Here is a 20,568-nt window from a genome sequence, read left to right on the forward strand (position 1 = left end):
ATCTCGCCGATGGTATCTACCCAAGGTGGTCGACGTTCGTGAAGACGCTCCACAACCCGCACGACCCGAGACGAGTTCTTTTTGCGCAACATCAAGAGTCCGCGCGGAAAGACGTCGAAAGAGCCTTCGGGGTCCTTCAAGCCCGATTCAACATAGTGAAGGCCACGGCTCGGCTGTGGTACGTGAATAATATCGATGACATCATGTTCACATGTATTATCTTACACAACATGATTATAGCCGACGAAGGGCCGAGGGCGGCTAGCTTCTACGACGAGGATGAAGCCGGAAGCTCAACAACGAGGTCTCCCCCACGCCGAGGTGAGCATACGACGGTTGGCCAGAGGATCGAGACAAGGCACACAATGCGCGATACCCGAACCCACATTCAGTTACAAGAAGACCTAATCAACCACATGTGGGCGAAATTCGGCAACGAGTAGTGTTTTTTTTTAATTTTTAGTATTTTAATTGTGTAATTTTTAATTTTTAGGATTTTAATTATTTTGTTTTTATTTTATTTGTCATTTGTAATTTTATTTAGGTTTTTTAATGAATTTTATTATTATGGAAATGTTATTGTTTAATTGAATTTTAAATTAATTGTGCTCGTCCTTGCGGAAGAGCACAGCTGTGGGTGTTGTGTTCTTGCCAGAGAGCAGGTAGAAAAAGTGGGGCCGGGCCCACAATCGTGCCGCTGGCAAGAGCACGGTTGTGGATGCTCTAACGTACCCATGAAATTGATTGGCATATAATACTAGTAGTATTAGTAATATTTTCCCAACACTTTAGAATCTATTTTATTAAGAACTTGCTAATATAATTTTTGAAATACTAACAATTCCGCTACATAGCTTATTTACTATCATTATCCTGCTATTTAACTCCTTAGCTTCAATTGATTATTTTAGTAATAACAACAAATATATTGTAAAAATCATTGTATAATTTTAATTTTCAGTAATTTCCTTAATTCTTGTGAAATTTCAATCAGCCTATTAGGGATGTCAATGTAGCCCGCAACCCGTGGGCTGGCCCGAATAGCCCGCCAAATTTATAAGGTTAGGGCTGGAAATTTCTAGTCCGATAATATCAAAACCGGATTTGCCCGCACCCGATTAACCCGCAACCCGTTAGGGCCAGACCCGAAAACCCGATAGGCTGGCCCGACAACCCGATAAAATTTCTATTATTCTATTTTTTTTACTCCTAATTCGACACTTTATTGATTAATTTTATAATATAGATAACTAAAAAACAACATTCAATTTTATATTAAATATACAAACTATATATTGAATTTTTAATAATATATTAATTGATAAATAAATTAAAATTTTCAAATTCACTAAAAAATATTTAAATTTCTAAAACATGCATTAAAATTCCATGAAATATCTCAAATATTGGTATTTGATCTTGTTTATGATTGAGTTTAAGCATATATCTCAAATATATCATAATTAAATGTTTTACATTGTACAAATATAAACAATATTAATCATTATTTATTGGATTGATCGCATGTTAATATTATCGGCAGCAACTCGATTACCTCGTTGGGCTAGCCCGAAACCCGAGCTTTTAGGGTTAGGGTTGAACTTTGATAACCCGAAAGAAATTACAACCCGATTAGCCCGCACCCGATTGACCCGCAACCCGAGTAGGGTTGGCCCGAAACCCGACGGGCTGGCCCGATTGACATCCCTACAGCCTATATAATTGGACATAAGAAATATAACAAACATTTTGTAGATTGAGTATTAAAATGATAATGATTTTGTTATATATATAACAAAAACTAATTAATTCTTTTTCACTATTGATAAACTCGTAGTTTGGCAAGTATTTTGGATGTTTAATGTGAATATTTAAGTGTTTTGTAGCATATTACTTGAATTTGCATCCATTATCCACTATTTAGGTGTTTTGAGGAGTTTGTCGAGTGTTTGTAGTTAAAACAGGTGAAAACGAGTTGGAAAGGAGTTTGGGGATGGAGTACAGAGAATTCGCCCGACCGGGCGCTTTCTCTAGGAAAACGCCCGACCGGGCGAATTCTCTGGAATCCCGATTATTTCTTCAAAACGCCCGGTCGGGCGTTTTTCCTAGAGAAAGCACCCGGTCGGGCGAATTCTCTGTACTCCAGCCCCGAACTCCTTCCCAACTCGTTTTCACCTGTTTTAACTACAAACACTCGACAAACTCCTCAAAACACCTAAATAGTGGATAATGGATGCAAATTCAAGTAATATGCTACAAAACACTTAAATATTCAAGTTAAACATCCAAAATACTTGCCAAACTACGAGTTTATCAAACTCCCCCAAACTTAAACACTTGTTTGTCCTCAAACAAGAAGTAGAAAACAGAGAATGTGAACTCGTGTAAGTATGTTGGATTGTCATCACTGTCTCAGTAAAAGAAATAGAATCATCATGTATCAATAACTTCGCATACAAGTAAACCAAAATGAACATTGCTTCAAGCTATTGGCACGTATTCCACTTTGTCAATTTGCCCTCACAGGATGCATATAATGTGATTTTTTTTTTCTTTATTTTCCCCTCACTCTCAAAGTGTATATGTATAGTACGAACCTCTCAAATCAATAAAAAATATATAGTTTACCATAAGCTTGCTCGAAGTCTAGACTCTCATCTACTATGTTGTGACTACAGATTTAGGATCCGAAAGGTCTTTTTCAAAGGTTGTAATGTAAGGCTCTTTGGTTAGGTCGGGAAAATTTGGCCAAAGTGGCTATAATCCCGAAACGAAACTACGATTACTCCACCCTTGCGCACTGCAATTCTTAGCTAGTCCTAGGCTTTGCCTAGACTCTTCTCAACTCCCAATTCCCCAAATTTTGGCATAACAACTCTTATTCATTTTCAACAACTACACCTTTCTCTCTCGTTTTTTTTTCTTCTCTTTTTCTCTTTTTTTTTCTTGAGACATGCTTTGCATGTTATTCTCTCATTCCTTTTTGCTACCAAATTCTCCTTTTTCCCTCTTTCACGTGACATAAGGGAATCCAACCCAAATTATTAGCTACCAAAGAAAATACTTTTAGGCTCAAAGTTGGCTAACAAAAGATTATAATTTGCAATTAGGTTTAAGATCAAGATAGGGGTAGAAGGGATGGCCTAACGTCCTCTCCTATTTCTATAATCACTATGTAGACTCAAGGAGACCGCGAGCAAGTTCTAGAGACATATAACATAGTTGATGAAAAATCACACATTTTGGAAAAATATATGGGCTCAATCCTCACATGGTATTTTTCGGCAAAAGACAAAGCAACGAGCAATTCACTCTAGGCAAATCACAAAGAGGTAAAACAAGTTACTTAGCTAAATCAACAAGTTTTCGCAAACAATTTAAGCCAATTTTCATCATAGGCAACTCATCCAACAAACCTACTAAATTCATCCCCAAATGTCTCCAACTCCCGATTTAATTTCACCCAAGGGAGCATACAAAAAGAAAACAAGACAAAAAGAAAACCGCACACCAACAGAACACACACTAGGGATGCTTCACAAATCATCAAATCAATTAGGGACATGCCAGGGTTACTCAAATCAAGCACTAAATGCATAAACCAAGCACGAGAGAGAGAGGTAAGAGGAAATCCAATAGATACCCCCCCAAACTTATTCCAAGCAAAGCAAGGATAAGTTTGAAAGAGAGTGGATCTCCCGTGGACCTTCAATGCGGCGGAGGGGGCTAGAGTTTCGCCAAAAATTATATGCGTCAAAAACGCCCGGTCGGGCGAACCTTCTGGACTCCAACCGCTTTTCGTTCCTTCCGCTTTTCACCCAACCGAACCTATTTTCCTGTTCCAACAACTATAAAACAAAACATACCCAGCTCACAAGTAATTAGGTGCATCAAACGAACATCAAAAATAAAAGAGAAAGAACACACACAAAAACACACCAAAACACCCAAAAGCGATAAATTCTACCTACTAGGGGTTGCCTCCCCCATAGCGCAATTATTTAAAGTCATTTGCCCGACGGTCTTCAAGCTTTCACTCAATGGTCCAACCTCACTCGGATAATGTCATCGGGGCCCGTCTTTGCTTTAGCGGCCAAATAGAGCTTGTATAGCCGCTTCTTCCACCAAGTGGCCTTCACATCTTCTCCAACTACACTTCCTCTACATCCTCCATTTTCAAATTTGGCCACCTTCTTCTTTTTACCCCCCAAACTACGTTCGTCTTCAAACAACCTTTCGGGTACAAATATCTCCTCCAGAGGTTTCTCCACCTCATCATCCTTACCCTTCACCTGTGCCACTTGTATTATCTTGCAATCTTCGACTTTCGAGGGCACCTCTTCCACTCTCTTGGCCTCTTCCACTTTCTTGGCCTCTTCCACTTCATGGCGTTTCATCTTGTCCAATATAGAGAGCATGGCCGTCTTGTTTCCATGCCTAAGGGTGAGTTCTCCCTTAGTGACGTCAATTAGAGCTTTCCCGGTTGCTAGGAATGGTCTTCCAAAGATGAGAGGGACATTTGGATCCTCCTTCATGTCCAAAACAACAAAGTCCACGGGGAAGATAAAATCATTCACCCTTACCAATACATTCTCAAGGAGTCCATTCGGGAATTTGACGGACTTATCCACCATTTGGAGGGTAATGGTAGTCGGCTTCAAGACACCAAACTTCAACTTTCGGAAGAAGCTTAAAGGCATGAGATTTATGCTTGCACCCAAGTCACACAAGGCCTTAGTTTGCCTATCATTCCCGATCACACAAGAAATGTTGAAGCTCCCCGGATCTTTCATCTTTGCCGGCATCTTTTGCTGGATGATTGCAATAAAATTCTCGGTCAAATTCACGGTTTCATAATCAACCAACCTCTTCTTCTTGGACATAATCTCTTTCAAAAACTTGAGGTAGCCGGGCATTTGTTGGAGAGCCTCAATAAGAGGAATATTGAGGTGCACTCTCTTGAAGATCTCAAGGAACTTAGCAAACTTCTCATACAACTTCTTCTTTTGCACCACTTGAGGAAAAGGAATTTTAACCTCTTTTGGCTTGGGAGGAGCAATTGCCTCGGGTTGAACCTTGGATTGCAAAAGAGGTGATTCCACCTCAATCTCCTCTTCTTCTTTCTCTTCGGGTACTTCCTTAGCTTCCACCTCGCGCATAGGAGGACTCTCATAGCTTGTCTCACTCCTTAAGTAGATTGTCTTGCAATCCTTGGGGTTTACATTTGGCTATCCCGGGAACTGCCCTGGCTTATGCTGACTGCTCACAGCTTGAGCAATCTGACTCATCTGCGTCTCTAGGCTCTTCATATGTACTGCCACGCTGTGCACATCATTCTCAACCTTCTCTAGCCTTTGATTGGTATGCTCCATGTTCTTGTGTGACTGTATCATGAATGCATTCAGTATGTCCTCTGAACTTTTCTTTTGCGGCTCAGTGATCATCCCTTGAGAGACTGCGAACCCTGGTGGTGGCTGCAGGGAATTGTTGGGGTTCCCATACGATAGATTAGGATGCGTCTTGTTCCCAAAATGGTTGTAACCTCCACCCTCTTGATTGGGGCGGGAGTTGTTATAGTAGCTGTTGCCCCCTTGGTGTATATAGTTAACATCTTCTACACCCTCTTGCCCCATGAGATCTATCTTCTTGTGGAGGAGCTCCATCTGTTTATACATGTTGTCCATATGGCTGCTCTCTGCGGCAGAGGCTACCTTGTGTACTCTGCTCCTCTCGTTGTTCCAGCCTTCATCATTAGAGGTCACTCTCTCAATCACTTCCATGGCCTCTGCTTCTCCCTTCTTTAGCAATGAACCCCCCGCGCTCAGGTTCAGTTCACGCTTTGCTTCAGGCAGACACCCCCTATAGAATGCTAGGACTTGATGCGTCGGATTCAATCCATGATTGGGGCACCTCTTCATCAGTCCCTTGAATCTTTCCCAAGCTCCTCGGATATTCTCTTGGGGAGTCATCTCAAACGAAATGATTTCTGACTGCCTCTTCAATGCCTCACTCGGTGGATAGTATTTTTCTAAGAACTTTTTAACCATGGCCTCCCACGTGCGAATGGAGTTGGGCTCCATACTGTCCAGCCAATCCTTGGCATCATCCTCCAGAGAAAAAGGAAACACCCTTAATCTGATCTGTTCATCTGTGACTCCATTTATCTTCGTTGTGTTGCAGATCTGGATGAATTTAGTGAGATGCTTGTTAGGATCCTCTGTGGGTCGGCCTCTAAAAGCATTGTTCTCAGCCATCTGAAGTAATCCTCTCCTGAGTTCAAATGTGTTGGCATTAACATTGTTGCCAACGGTTGGGTTTGCCACCCCATGATAGGCATACATGTTTTGGACAGGTACCACATTTTGCCTTTGATCTAACCGCCTCTGCAATTCTTCGAGTTGCTGTTGAAGCTGAGCATTCGTTGGATGAGGTGGTGGTGGAACATTATTCTCATCTCCGTTCTCCATCAGGATAGGAGAATGTGGCTCAAACTGAATAGGAGAGTGAACTGGTGACGGAGTAGGTGACGGTGATTCTTGAACCGGTGAAGGTGATCGTCTCTGGACCGGAGAAGAAACTCAGATCCTTTTATTTAGCCTTCTCAAAGCGTTTCTCCTTCTGTTGGATGCTTCGATCTCAAGATCGATAGGCTCTAAAGGTAGACCTCTAGAGCGTGTGTGCATACAACCTGAAATAAGAAAACTCAATGTGAGAGTTCAAAAATAAAATAAAAATTAAAGCAATAAAGTCTAAACTAGTAATCTCTATCTTTACCACGATATTGAGCTAAATTAACACAAATTGTCCCCGGCAACGGCGCCAACTATATAATTATTCTGTTTTATATTAAGTGTCTATTATATTATAATGATATCACGACTAGTGCATATCGCTCTAAAAAAGGAGTCCATTTCTGAAAAAATTACCGTATTTTCCTTATACGACGGGGAAAAAAATTAAAAAAACATAATTATTTTGAGGAGTAATTAATTAACGTGTGCCGGCAATAATTGCGATGCCTACTGTCTGTCATATGCGGACACAACATAATCTTGTGCAGAACTGTATCATGTTGGAATTTAGTTAGTCTAAATATTCTCCCAAATTAAGACATTAATTCCTTTGGAAATAGAATCATTTAATTGTCATTAAAGTTGCCTCGTATGATCGTACTTGGAGAAGCTACGCATTACTAACCGATTATGCTTCAATATTAATTTGAAATTCGAGGGCGATCTCATCATTGATTTTTTATTTTTATGCTTGAATATTCTTAAGCAGGCATTTTTAATAGTTTTAGAAATTATAAGTATTATACACTTTAATTACGATTTATTTAAAATTTTAATACATAAGAAAAATCAATGTGGTTCTAAATGTGTTCTGATCATATTGCATGTTTATGTTTTATTTTATATGAATGACTAAATTCAGTATAGATAAATGAATATAACATTTCACATACTCTAAATTAAGGATAAATATCATTTAAAGGGTAAAATATTTTCTTCCAATAAAGAAATCTCTCAGAAGTTTTTAATTTTTTTATTTAAAGTCATTGCATAAAAATGTCTGGCATTCATTTTTTCTCCTAAATCTTAATAAACACATCGGAAACAAAGTTATTTTTTAAGTACTAGAGCACAAAGTCACGTCATTTTTGTGTGTCAGTTAGAAAAAATCTATATAGTGGGAACTGGGAAATAGCATACAAGAATAAGAGACCAATAGGCATATAATTACAAAAATACGATTACAAAAATTAACTTAGATAATTGCAATATACTATAATGATAGGATTACAAAAATACAGTGAGAGACATTTCGAATGTTGTTTCTGAAATTGCCAGTGTTAACTCACGCACTTTGTTTAATTTATCGTTCTATTTCATTTTTTAATATATTTGTTTGTATTTTTAAATGATAACTTATGATAATAATTAAGGATATAATTAGGGAGTTAGTAATCATACTTAATAGATTAATTTGGTCAAAATCGGAATTAAAGACATTGACTGTTACAATTTTAGAGAACCGTCGATTTTGGACCGAATGTGATCCGCGCGAGTTGAAATATGTGGAATGCAAAAATTTTAAAAATAATGTCTTGAATCAAAAGCATAAAATGAGCATATGTTCCGACCCAATTTTAACCTTTACAAAAAAAAATTTAACCTTTACATCAAATCAAATAATTAAAGTACCTTAAAATGACCGAAAATAAGTATACAACTCAACTTCTTTATAATAGAGTAGTATTTTTTACTTCTGCAAGATGACCTGGAATCAAGTCGGAATCAAGTCGGAATCATGTCCTCAATTAGCAATTCGGTGGTTCCTATGGTTTTCAAATCATCAGACGTCGTTCACATCTTCAGTTGTCCAATCGACACTATACTCTAATCCACGAACTAAGGCACTAAATCAATCTCTTCTTTTCCAGCTCCCAACTGGGCTCAAGGACTTTAATTTTCTCGAATGTTCCATTCTATCCACAAAACATGGAAAACAACAATTTCTTGTCAAATTTTCAGAATTTGGATCTCACACCAAAGTAGGAAACGTATCATCAGCTAAGGTGATTATATGAATATATTCCAATTATTACAATAGTAGTATTAAAGACTACTAGAGATGTACAATTGAACAAGATGTACTCTATCAACTTGTTCTCTTCCATGCAAAAGGCATATCTTGCATATTCGAGCTAGGAATACCAATATAAGCCGTTGATCTTTAGTGTTGAGTCTTGCAAAATGAACCAAGCATGTCTATATACCACCTATGTCCTATGATAGTATTTTTTTCCAATGGACAATTTTAATTAATATAAAACTATTTTATGAATTTCTATATTTGTTCCATTTCTAAATTGCAGTGTTAATCCAAATAATATTTTTTTAAAATTATATTGGAATAGTAAATTTTACTTAATAATAGTAGTTGATATTATGAGTTCACATATTTGCAACTTTTGTCGTTCAATTTGTGTTAGGCTAGGATCATAATTGTTTTCATTTTTATAAACTCCTTTCATCCGTCATTACTTGGTACAAGTAGATCCGATTCGAATGTTAAGAAATGTAAAGAAAAGTAAATGGAATATGAGTCATACTTTTGGTATTGAAGTAGGAGCATTAATTTTATAACAAAATATAAGTTGATGAGTCAGTGAAAGGGTACACTATTAAAAAGTAAATATGACAAGTATTAAAGGACGGACTGAAAAGAAAATTTATACAAATAATAACAGAAAAAAGGAGTATTAATTACTAATCTCATAATTTAACATGATTATGCAAGAATATAAGTCATTTTAATACTCCTCATTTTTTAGCCACGGTGACACTTCCGACGAACACTGTCAACTTTTATTTAAAAAAATAATTTTTTGGAGATTTTTTTTAAAAAAAAGTCAAAAATTCATGTTTTTAAATTTAAATATTAAAGTTTAAGATAAAAATAAAAAATTATTACTTTAAATTTATATATTTACAAACAAATAACCAAATAAAAAAAGTTAATCTATTTTTTCCCCGAGAAAAAAAGCTGACAGAGATAGTTTTGTTGCCGGTAATGCGACTCTTCATTACTGTGAGCATCAAAATCAAAGTGACGACTTAAAGCATCCACAATGGCGGCGAACCCACCGGCAAGCCGATCCCTGGCGCTCGCCTGTCCGCTCGCCGAACCATAACAATCGGCGAGCGCCAAATCGGCAAGAAAAACGGCGAGCGCACGCCGATTCCCGAGCGCTGGCCGATGCACTCGCCGATCAGCTGGCCGCCATTGCAGGCTCCCGATCGGCGAGCGATCGGCAAGCGTTTTTTTTCTTTTATTTAATTTTCGAAACACTATATATACGCGATTTGCACGTCATTTTCATTTGCACCACTTGTTTTAATGAGTATTCTCTCTATCTTAATTTCTGTACAAAAGCAACAACGCGAAATGGAGCACAACAACGAGCCTACTCCAGGGACGAGCGAGTCTCAAACTCCCACGGTACCCGTGGGAGGTGGATGGGGTCTGATGGCCGGGTACTACAACATGTACCCTTGGCAGCAGATGATGCCCGGGGGTGGTATGCCGGGATGGCAGGGGACGCCGGGGGGCAGGCGATGCCGGGCGGGCAGGGGGTACCGGGGATGCAACCCGGGATGCAGATGATGTCGGGGTGGGCACCCGGGATGCAGATGATGCAGGGGACGCCAGGGGGGCAACGTCTATCGCCCCAGTTTGGATTTTGTTACTGCTTCTTCGCACACATCGACCCCAGCGGAGACGCAGTTCACTAGGATTGAGTCCTTCTCCTTAGAGGAGTTGGGAATAGGTCTCGGGGATGCGGACGTTCCCGTTCAAACGGGGGAGTAGGGCGGGGTCGGGGCGCGCCCAATAAAAAGAAGGGGAAGAGGGTGGTCGGCGAGTCGTCGCAGCCGGCTGGTGACGACAGCCTGGCACGGAGGAAGTGGACGGACGCAGAGAACGTCGCGCTGTCCAAACGGGGGAGTAGGGCTGCAACTGACCCCGAGGAGAAGAGTTTTCTTCACGCGATGCTCGTGAGTATGCGGGCCGATTTAACCACCGCCACGACACAGGCGGGGGGGCTCAAACGCGGGCTCAAATGCCGCAGATTTGGGGGTCCCGGATAGCGGCGACAACGGCGGAGGTACTTGTTTAAATTTTAATATTATTATTGAGTTTTCCCGTACTTGTGTCGTAAATTTAATTCCGTATTTTGTGTGATTGTTGATTATTTGTTTTTATAATTTTGTTTATTGTGGCTAGGCTATGGCTGAGCTATTGTTTGTCCTAATGATGTGGCAGGAGGAGTTTTTAGTGCTGCTGATGTGGCAGAAGAAGTCTATGGCTAGGCTATGACTGGGTTATCGCTGGACTATTTTTATGGGAGATGCTCTTAAGGCGGGGGAAGCAATTTTCTCTGGGTTTTACTTTCGCTCCATAGCTTCAGTTTCCGCCGCACTCCTCTTTCCCTCTACCATGGAAGTTTGTAAGGTCACGCACAAAGCACATCTTATTGCGTTATTTTTTTCTCTATCCTCAATTAAGTCCATTCTATACAAGAATTCATTACAGGCTATTGATTTCTTCTTGCTATATTGCACTTCAATATTTTCTGCTTACTTAACTTTTCCTTTAATATGTGTGTTTTGGAATTTGGGGCCTGATTTTTGTGTTGGAAATGTTTGTAGCAGAATCAGAACGATGAAGAATTAGGATTGCTTCTTCAGCCCATTTCCTCCACAAAAAGATTTGATAATTTTCTTTACCAAATCTCTACTTTGGCCCTTTTATTTCCTGTCCAGTTAGAGCTATTATTGTTTTTTCTTTACTGCGTTTACTCATTTTTTGTGTGTTGATAGAAATTATTGGAGGATATTGGTCTCAACGTGGAGAGTCCGGTGTGTATAAAGAGCTCCTCTACTCCTGATCAGCTTAATGACTTGTTGAATTTATTGATCAAACGAGCGCGAGTCATAAACTTGAATGAGGTAGCATTTTCTGTTTATCTGCATTTCAAACTTATGGAACTTATCTTGATAAAATGATGCTTTGAGGGAACACTGTATGTGGCATTGTATTTGCCTGTTATTGCTGTTATATATGAAATTACCAGTGCCAACTAGTTGAATCAAAGGTTTATATTAGGTCATGAATGAATTTGGTTTTATACTGAGACTGAGAATCTGATAATTTACCAACAATGCTGAACTAACTAGGCAACTTTAAAAGGAGAAGACCTCGTCAACGTGGACCTTTCTGTTACTCGAGAGACACACATTCTTGATATCATATTTCATAGGCTTTAAGATTTTCACCTGGAGCTTCCCTGGTATATCGTTTTTTAGTACTGAGAACTCCAGCAAGTAACTCTCTTTGTTTTTTATGATGCTTATCTTTCAGGTAGAACTTTATTTTAGTGGAGATGTTGTTAATCTGGAACACTGTGTTAGCCCAAGGAATGAACTGGAAGCTCTCCATTCTGTTCATGAAGCCATTAATAACGCAGTATCCAGTGAAAGCTGCACGATCAAAAATATTAAGCGCAAGTTACAAGAGGAAACTGTAAATAGGATCCATGAAGTTGGAAACAAATTTAGGGAAGAGACAAGAGTAGTTGGGGATTCCAGTGTTGAGAAAGAAAATAAACTATTAGAGTGGGCTATCAAGAATGGCATGAAGACACAGCTGCATATAGCTTGTGAGTGCATTTTAACACTATGATTTTATTTAGCCATTCTATGATCAGAATACTATGCATTGTATATTACATGATAATACCACAAAGTCTTTTGTTTTGTTTTTCTCTCTGTTTCTCTTACTTCTTTTTCTGTTTATGTGATTCTTTTGCAATTTAGGTGTTGAAGGAGCAGGACGAGGGCCCATTGCCAAAGAGGACCTAAAAGCAGGGCATGTCGCTCTTGAGGTCCCTTTATCTGTCATTATATCCAGCGAGTTTTTACATGAGTCTGACATGGTAATTATATTGCTGTACCTGAAGTTGGTCCTGTCCTGGCTGACGTGTATATCAGCATCTTATTGACGATCTTATCTTGAAGGTAGCTTCCTATTTTTCAAAAAGTTGACGGGATTTCTGAGGAGACAATGCTGCTCTTGTGGAGCATGAAGGAAAAGCACAACAATGAATCCAAATTCAGATTGTACTTTGATACTCTACCTGAAAATTTTAACACAGGTAAGGTATGCATTGTGTCATCATTCCAAATTTTGGTGTGAACTATGAAGTATCACCCATTCTTCTTTTTCTGTTGATTGAACAGTTGGAGAATCATTCTCTTCAATACCTCTGTTAATTGCAATCTACTTAACCATTGTAACATGTCGATTGCAATTTGAACATTTTCTAAACCTCAGGGTTGAGCTTTGGAATCGATGCTGTCATGGCTTTAGATGGAACGTTGCTGTTGGATGAGATCGTACAAGCCAAAGAGGTAACGGTCCTTTGACTTTTGACTATAGATATATACTCTGTGATGACTTCAGAACTTAATGTTCTATTTAGCTTAACTATGTCGTGAAAATGAAAGAGAAAGACAAAATTGCCGGTTCTTGGTTAGCAGCTTTTGGGGTAACTACGTGGGAAAGGAACGAAAAGTGTGTGCTTGGTTGAATTGAGTTGTTGAACTTGAATCGAACATCTTTGATAGAATTTACGTTTAACATATCGAATAGATTCTCATAACTTTGAGATTTTGAGGCAACTTTCTTCTCTTTCAGCACCTACGCACGCAATATGAAGAGTTATTTCCAGTATTATCAGATCATTTTCCGAGTGTATTTCCCTCAAAGTTGTACACGTGGGAACAACTTTTATGGGCTTGTGAGCTCTGGTAGCATGAAGGTTATCTTCCCGTCGCCAAATAGTATTCAAATAGCATGAAGGTTATAAAGCAAGTCCTTAGCGTCAAATAGTATTCAAGATGATTCAAGTTGGCTAGAATATATCAATTTCGATCAGCAAGAGGTTGCAGCTGATCAGCAAGAGTTTGCAGCTGATATGCAAGAGGTTCCCGCTGATCATGAAGTTGTTCCAGCTGCACAGGAAGTTGGTATGGTTCTAGTTGCGCAGCATTTTGGTATGGTTCCAGTTGATCAGCAAGAGGTTGCAGCTAATCAGCAAGAGGTTCCAGCTGATCATGAAGAGGTTCCAGCTGATCATGAAGTTGTTCCAGCTGATCAGGAAGTTGTTCCAGCTGCACAGGAAGTTGGTATGGTTCTAGTTGCGCAGCATTTTGGTATGGTTCCAATTACACAGCATCCTGGTATTGTTTTAATGTATTGTTTGCATTTTGTAGCTGAAATTCCAAAGGTGACTGATAGGGCAAAAGAAAAAGAAGGATGTTGTGCAACTGGAACCATACCAAAATGCAAACAATACATTAAAACAATACCAGGATGTTGTGCAACTGGAACCATACCAAAATGCTGCGCAACTAGAACCATACCAACTTCCTGTGCAGCTGGAACAACTTCATGATCAGCTGGAACCTCTTCATGATCAGCTGGAACCTCTTGTTGATCAGCTGGAACCATACCAAAATGCTGCGCAACTAGAACCATGCCAACTTCCTGTGCAGCTGGAACAACTTCCTGATCAGCTGGAACAACTTCATGATCAGCTGGAACCTCTTGCATATCAGCTGCAACCTCTTGCATATCAGCTGCAAACTCTTGCTGATCAGCTGCAACCTCTTGCTGATCGAAATTGATATATTCTAGCCAACTTGAATCATCTTGAATACTATTTGATGCTAAGGACTTGCTTGATAACCTTCATGCTATTTGATACCCTTCATACGAATAAAGATAGCTTTTGTCATCGAAAAAGAAAAAAATAAAGAACATTTTCTGTCCTTTTGTACCAATCATGATTGGCGATAGTTGGATGAAATATACTTTGGTTAGAATTTCAATTATTAGAAGGAACATTTTACCCTCTGTTTCTTCATAATTGAGTCAACTTTTATGGGCTTGATAACTCGGGAAAGCTAAGGACTTGCTTGATACCCGTCGCCAGCTTTCTCAACCATTCGGTAATATAATCACCATCGCAACACCACTTGAGTTCTAGATGGTTCTTTTGGTAACAGGAAGATGATACTCGAGGGAGTTCCTTAACTCGTTTTTCGTTTCTCGTTTCTCTTGTTGATAGACTTGCCCACACATAATGCACTATGGCAGGATAGATGCAAGTACAAATTCCTTGAAATTCTCTTTATCAAGGACATGCTTTTCAGGGGAACAATGTTTTCTTAGTTATGGAAACTTCTCCAGTTCTCATCTACTCACTTTCTACGGCTTCTTACCACGAGGCGACAACCCCTACGACATTATTCCACTTGGTACTTTTCCTTATGTTTACCTTTCTGGCTTAGTAGTGATGATGTTAGGTTTTTTTTTTTTGGTTGAGAAGGAGATGATAGAAATTAAATGGCTACTTGATTGTTGTATCATCTCTACATCAGATATTGATGCTGCCGAGGACGAAGATTCTGAGGATGGACCTCCTGCATCAAAATGGAGCTCTCACATGGTTCGCGGGACTTGGCTCTCCAAGAACCACAAAATCTTTCATTATGGATTGCCGAGTCCTCTGCTAGATCATCTACGCAGAGCTAGAAACCCAACGTGCCAACCAAATACCTCTGTAATTTCTCCATTGCTTGCTCTCAAATTGCTAACAAAAATTCTTACAATCTTAGTCAGTTCTCATTCACCTGCATGACTGTTTTCAGACGCGTGAACTCTTGGAAGCCGACCTTGACGTGCTCGGTGGCCTGAGCTCCACGTTTGAAGGAATGATGGAAGCTCTCAGTCATGAAAATCAAGAAGACAGGTATTTTCTCTCATCGGCTATGTGCAAGAAGCTGCATGCTAAAAACTCAATCTTGATAGAGACGTCTTTGTGCAGGGAGAGTGCAGGTTGGGACGTTAAGCTTGCAACGGAGTTCAAAAGCTTGCAGAGGAAAATTATTTCTTCGATCTTGGCCTCGTGCGATTCGGGCTGTAAGATGTTAGAATCTGAGCTGTGCAAGCAGAGAGTGTAGCAGCAGGTGCCATGTAGTTAGGGATGTCAATCGGGCCAACCCACTGGGTTTCGGGCCAACCCTATTCGGGTTGCGGGTCGATCGGGTGCGGGCTAAGAGCATCTCCAATGGCGGACGTCCGGTCGGACGTCCGCGACGGGCGACCGGGACGTCCGCCATTGTGGCGTCGAAGGTCGGATACGGACGTCCCGTGAGGACGTCGGGTGTCCTCGGACGTGCGGGCGGACGTCCGCCATTGTGGAGTGGGTCGGACGTCCGGGTCGGACGTCCTAGTGGGAAGGGCGATGGGAAGAGCGGATTGTGCAGGGGATGTCCTAGTGACGTGGCAGTGGGATGGGAAGTCCTAGTGACGTGGCAGGAGGTGTTTTTGGGATGTCCTAGTGGATGTCCGAGTGGGACATCCGTCCACTGGAGATGCTCTAATCGGGTTGTGATTTTTCCGGGTTATAAAAGTTCAACCCTAACCCTAAAAGCTCGAGTTTCGGGCTAGCCCATCGGGTTAATCGGGTTGCTACCGATAAAATTAACATGCGACCAATCCAATAAATAATGGTGAAAATTAGTTATATTATTAAAATGTAAAATATTTAATTATGATAAATTTGAGATATATCCTTAAACTCAAACATAAATATGATCAAATACTAATATTTGAGATTTATGTAAAATAAAATATAAACATCAAGAAATTTTAAAGCATTTTTAGAAATTTAAATATATTTTTTAGTGAATTTGAAGTTTCTAATTCATTTATCTATTATTATATTAATAAAAACTTAATATATAATTTATATATTTAATATATAAAATCAAAAGTTATTTTTTCAGTAATCTATATTATAAAATAATCAATGAAGTATCGAATTAGAGTCAAACAAATGGAACAATAGAAATTTTATCAGGTTTCCGGGCCAGCCCATCGGGTTTTCGGGTCTGGCCCTAACGGGTTGCGGGTTAATCGGGTGAGGGCTAATCGGACTGTACTTTTATCGGGCTGAAAATTCTCAGCTCTAACCCTATAAATTTGGCAGGCTATTCGGGCTAGCCCACGGGTTGCGAGCTAAATTGACATCCCTACATGTAGTAATCTTGATTTAGCTTCCCTTGATTTCAACTCCCTCTTTCTCGCCATATCATGGTGTGGTTGCTACATCAACCTTAATTTGGTTTTGTTTAATGCTTGATATGTAAAATGACGTCTGCAGCATATCACTCTGAAAATTATTTAGGCTCATAGAATATTATGCAGTCGTCTGATAATTTGAGTTAAGAATTTTAATATGTGAAGTCCGTGGAATGAATAAATCAAACTTCCGATATAGTATTGTTTAATTTATCATGATTCGCACCTAAAATGGTACTACTTACTATTCTTGCACGGTGCCTGCTTTCTGGCACTTTTTTTGTTGTGTTAAATATACGGAGTACTTGTTAGTAAGCTGTAAAAATTGAGGATAAAGGTCCAACTTTATAACCCCAAATTACAACATGGGCTGTATGAGTTGGTTCGAATTGATTGACGGGATATTCGAGCTAGCCCTAGGATTACAGAGATGGACCCAGTTGGGATCGACTGACCCCGTCCGACGAGCGTTGCCAGAAACTCCATTCCTAAACCTCCAATATCCAGTGCAACTCCACCTTCGACCCCATGGAGTGTTTGCATTCATGTCTTCGCTTCTAATAAAAATTATTATTGTCGAATTTATTAAATATTTATCAACAAAAATGATAATTTGGTCAAATTCGGGATTAAAAACGTCGATTGTTAAAATTTGACGGAATAGCTAGTTTTGGACCGATTGTGATCCGAGTTGAAATGTTTGGGATGCAAAAATTCAAAAGATAATGTCTATGATCAAAATCGTAAAATCGGCATATGTTCAGGACCAATTTTGGCATTTACTCTTATATTTATTATTTTCTATTGTGTTCGACCTCACGAAATTCAATTCATGGATGCGTCATTGCCAAGAAGTTATGAGTAAACTCGACAGGCTGTCGGATTTTTATGTTGTTATTAGTCGCTAAAATCTTGAAATGTAATCAAATTATAGTTGTATTTTCTTGAATAGGTGGTAAAAAATTTACGAACTTGGACTTTCTAGTCAATTTATACGATTTAGGATTCTGGCTAAAATCAAAGTTGGAAAGTAAAGCCGAAGTGGCAAATTACACAGAAGGCCTTAATCCCGGCGAGTGTAAATATGAAGTGTATTGGTTGTTAGACAGTCGGAATACGCACATGGAGTTGAAGTTCATGATTGTCAAGACTCTCTTGTTCCATCAGTAGTATCCTCGATGCCGACATGGCAAGACGCATGCTACAGCCTTGCAATCTAATAGCTTTGAACTTCTCCAATATCATATGGGATCTCACTCAAGAAACTCCATTGAGTACTGGAAAATGGGAGGAGCTATTTGCGTTCCAATAAGTCAAATCTTCACAATGTGAAATCTCCAAAAACTAGAGACTGGAAAATTCCTCGTCAACAAGGTTCCATTCGGGTCCTTCCATCTTGCCCAATTGTAAAGCTCGAAGAAGAGGCAAGGATGCAATTATCATACTCAGACCTTCCCATCAACGATGACTATCATGTAAACACTAACTCCTCCCTAAGTGAAGTTGGAAATGTGAAGCTTAAAACAACACCGTTCCCAAATTTGCACTCTAGTGATTCCAGTTTATTGAAGCGGACAAGATTGTGAGAGCAATAATATGAACTTGGTTCTCCACTCCTTTAAGTGTGTGTAGGTTTTGCAAAACAATGCATTCGTCTTCTTGATCACTGGGAATAGGATCGGGAAGATGGAATCTCATGAACTCGAGATGCCTAAGTTGCGACATCTCCCAAATCTCATAGGGAGCGATGATTTGGGCATCGAAACCCCTAAGATTAATGTCTGCATATTCCACAGGAGGGATATTGATGAAGGAAAGTAGGGTGTCCGGTTAAAGAGTGTCATTTTGAGTAGGTGCGATACAAGAGAAAGCAAGACATCGTAAGTCCAGTTGCTGAAAATTAGCACCTGGGAAATATCCTACAATGGGTTGAGTAGTTCTAGTGTCATTGCAATTAACCATTCGCAGTATCAATCAATTTGTAATTGCAAGCCAGGCATTTTCTCATGTCATTGGGTCAATAGCAATTTAAAGTTAACCTTGAAAATAGTTAGAAATACATTCTTTCCGTCCACTGCAGTTATAATTATAAATAGTCTACTTTCAGTTATAATTTTTTACTACTATAAATATTCATGATTGACGTATTGGATAGTATTTATTTACATATAGTAGAATATTTTTTTCTTATGATGGTGATTTTTTATTATAATACTCCCTTTGTCTATCTCATTAAGATGTTCTCATTCTTGAATGATACTATCAGGGACGAAGCCACATTGGGCCTGGGGGCCACTGGGCCCCCCAGCTATTGAAATTATTAGTATATATATGCTATTGAAAATATAAAGATTGTGAGTAGCACAGTTGGTTTCAGTTCAGATCAGTGTCCTTGCTTAGTCGATTTCGAATCCCACAGCCTACAATCTTTTATCCTTTGCATAATTTTCTTACATTTTTATGCTCCCAAGTTCTACATTTTTTATGCTCCCAAGTTCGACTCCCCTTGAGCCTAAAAATCAATTTCTTTTTCTTGCTTAATTTTCTTACACTCTTATGTCTAGGAGTTCGTTTTATGTTCCCAAAGTTCAATTCATTTTGTCACAAATAATTTTTTAACACTTTTTATTTCCAAGAATTTATTTTATTTTCTTACAATATATTTTTATGCATCCAAGTTCAAATCCTTCCACCTATAAATCAAAAAAAAAGTTTCTTGTTTTATTTTCTTACACTTTTATGTCTATTAGTTTTACTCTCACTGCTATTTTATTTGCATATATCCAACTTTTAATTTTATATTATAATTTACTTGCACCTTGTTTTATAACGATAATAAGTATATAGTATATTTCTAGTTTCTATTACGCATTCTCTCATTTTTTTTCCTCTCATTATTCATCTACCACTATATCTTTTGCAATTCCCCATTACTTATGCTACAAAAATTTTCGGCGATGCCAACACTAAAAAATACCTAAGCTTCGGGCCCCCAAAGTAAAGTTTTTGACTTCGTCACTGGATACTATATAATTTTAGATAGAGTAGTTGAGTATAAGAGCACCCGCAACGCGGGCCGCGGGCATTCCGCGTTTCGTTCCTTCGGAACGAAACCGTAGCGGAACGCGTTACGGCGCTGCGTTTCGTCGCGGTTCCGTTCCCATGCCGTCCCGGGTGCCGTCGGCACGAGACGCGGCACGGTCTGTGCCGCCACGCGCTTCGGCGACGTGGCTCTCCCCGCGTCGTGCGTGACGCCCACTCGCCGGCCCGCGAGTGGGCGTCGTCACGATGACGCAATAATTTGATTTTTTTAAAAAAATCGAATTTAAAAAAAAAACATTTTATTTATAAAAATTGTTTTTATAATTAAAAACAATTTTTACAAATAAATTAATACAAGAAATTCGTAATATCCCCTATATATTTGATGGGCTTGCGAATTTATGAAACCATTCTTGGTTGTTTCTCTTTTATAGAGACTAACTTGAATGTTTTATGTTCCACTTTCGATGTGGGACAAAATCATTCTTGGTTGTTTCTCTTTTATAGAGACATCCTTGAATGTTTTATGTTTCACTTTCGATGTAGGACAAACTCATTCTTGGTTGTTTCTCTTTTATAGATACAACCTTGAATGTTTTATGTTCCACTTTCGATGTGGGATAAAATCATTCTTGGTTGTTTCTCTTTTATAGAGACATCCTTGAATTATTTTGTCCCACATCGAAAGTGAAACATAAAACATTCAAGGATGTCTCTATAAAATTATATTTTAAATTATGTCATTTTTTTAGGATTTTAATTATGTCTTTTTTATTTTTTTGAATTTTAAGTTGTATTTTTATTTTATGTTGT

The 20,568-nt window shown here is 39.0% G+C and overlaps 3 protein-coding genes across 3 annotated transcripts; 2 read left to right on the forward strand and 1 right to left on the reverse strand.

Moving 5' to 3' along the window:
• Positions 1 to 5,228: 5,228 nt before the first annotated feature.
• Positions 5,229 to 6,467, reverse strand: LOC121808861. The gene has a single exon (XM_042209431.1). It carries the CDS (start codon positions 6,465 to 6,467, stop codon positions 5,229 to 5,231), a length of 1,239 nt encoding a protein of 412 aa, XP_042065365.1.
• A 4,157-nt stretch (positions 6,468 to 10,624) lies between these two features.
• Positions 10,625 to 15,725, forward strand: LOC121808862. Its single transcript, XM_042209432.1, has 10 exons — positions 10,625 to 10,669; positions 11,385 to 11,513; positions 11,926 to 12,223; positions 12,381 to 12,499; positions 12,586 to 12,718; positions 12,898 to 12,974; positions 14,696 to 14,885; positions 15,009 to 15,190; positions 15,279 to 15,379; positions 15,455 to 15,725. Exons 1-10 carry the CDS (start codon positions 10,625 to 10,627, stop codon positions 15,588 to 15,590), a joined length of 1,410 nt encoding a protein of 469 aa, XP_042065366.1. The 3' UTR covers positions 15,591 to 15,725.
• LOC121807290 (titin-like) lies at positions 13,374 to 14,689 on the forward strand. The gene is made up of 2 exons (XM_042207506.1): positions 13,374 to 13,751; positions 13,839 to 14,689. The coding sequence occupies exons 1-2, from the start codon at positions 13,541 to 13,543 to the stop codon at positions 14,018 to 14,020; spliced, it is 393 nt and encodes a 130-aa protein (XP_042063440.1). The 5' UTR covers positions 13,374 to 13,540; the 3' UTR covers positions 14,021 to 14,689.
• Positions 15,726 to 20,568: the final 4,843 nt, after the last annotated feature.

This window comes from Salvia splendens, chromosome 6 (genome assembly GCF_004379255.2).
Source record: "Salvia splendens isolate huo1 chromosome 6, SspV2, whole genome shotgun sequence".
In the NCBI taxonomy this organism is placed as follows: Eukaryota; Viridiplantae; Streptophyta; class Magnoliopsida; order Lamiales; family Lamiaceae; genus Salvia; species Salvia splendens.

What these genes read in the sequence shown, in the direction of transcription:
- LOC121808861 (XM_042209431.1), bottom strand. Translation starts at nt 6,467, where the DNA reads ATGGAGAACGGAGATGAGAATAATGTTCCACCACCACCTCATCCAACG.
- LOC121808862 (XM_042209432.1), top strand. Translation starts at nt 10,625, where the DNA reads ATGCCGCAGATTTGGGGGTCCCGGATAGCGGCGACAACGGCGGAG. An exon ending in GAGTCATAAACTTGAATGAG is followed by an intron (nt 11,514 to 11,925) that starts GTAGCATTTTCT and finishes CTTATCTTTCAG; the next exon opens with GTAGAACTTTATTTTAGTGG. An exon ending in GACACAGCTGCATATAGCTT is followed by an intron (nt 12,224 to 12,380) that starts GTGAGTGCATTT and finishes TTTGCAATTTAG; the next exon opens with GTGTTGAAGGAGCAGGACGA.
- LOC121807290 (XM_042207506.1), top strand. Translation starts at nt 13,541, where the DNA reads ATGCAAGAGGTTCCCGCTGATCATGAAGTTGTTCCAGCTGCACAGGAA. An exon ending in TCCAGCTGCACAGGAAGTTG is followed by an intron (nt 13,752 to 13,838) that starts GTATGGTTCTAG and finishes TGCATTTTGTAG; the next exon opens with CTGAAATTCCAAAGGTGACT.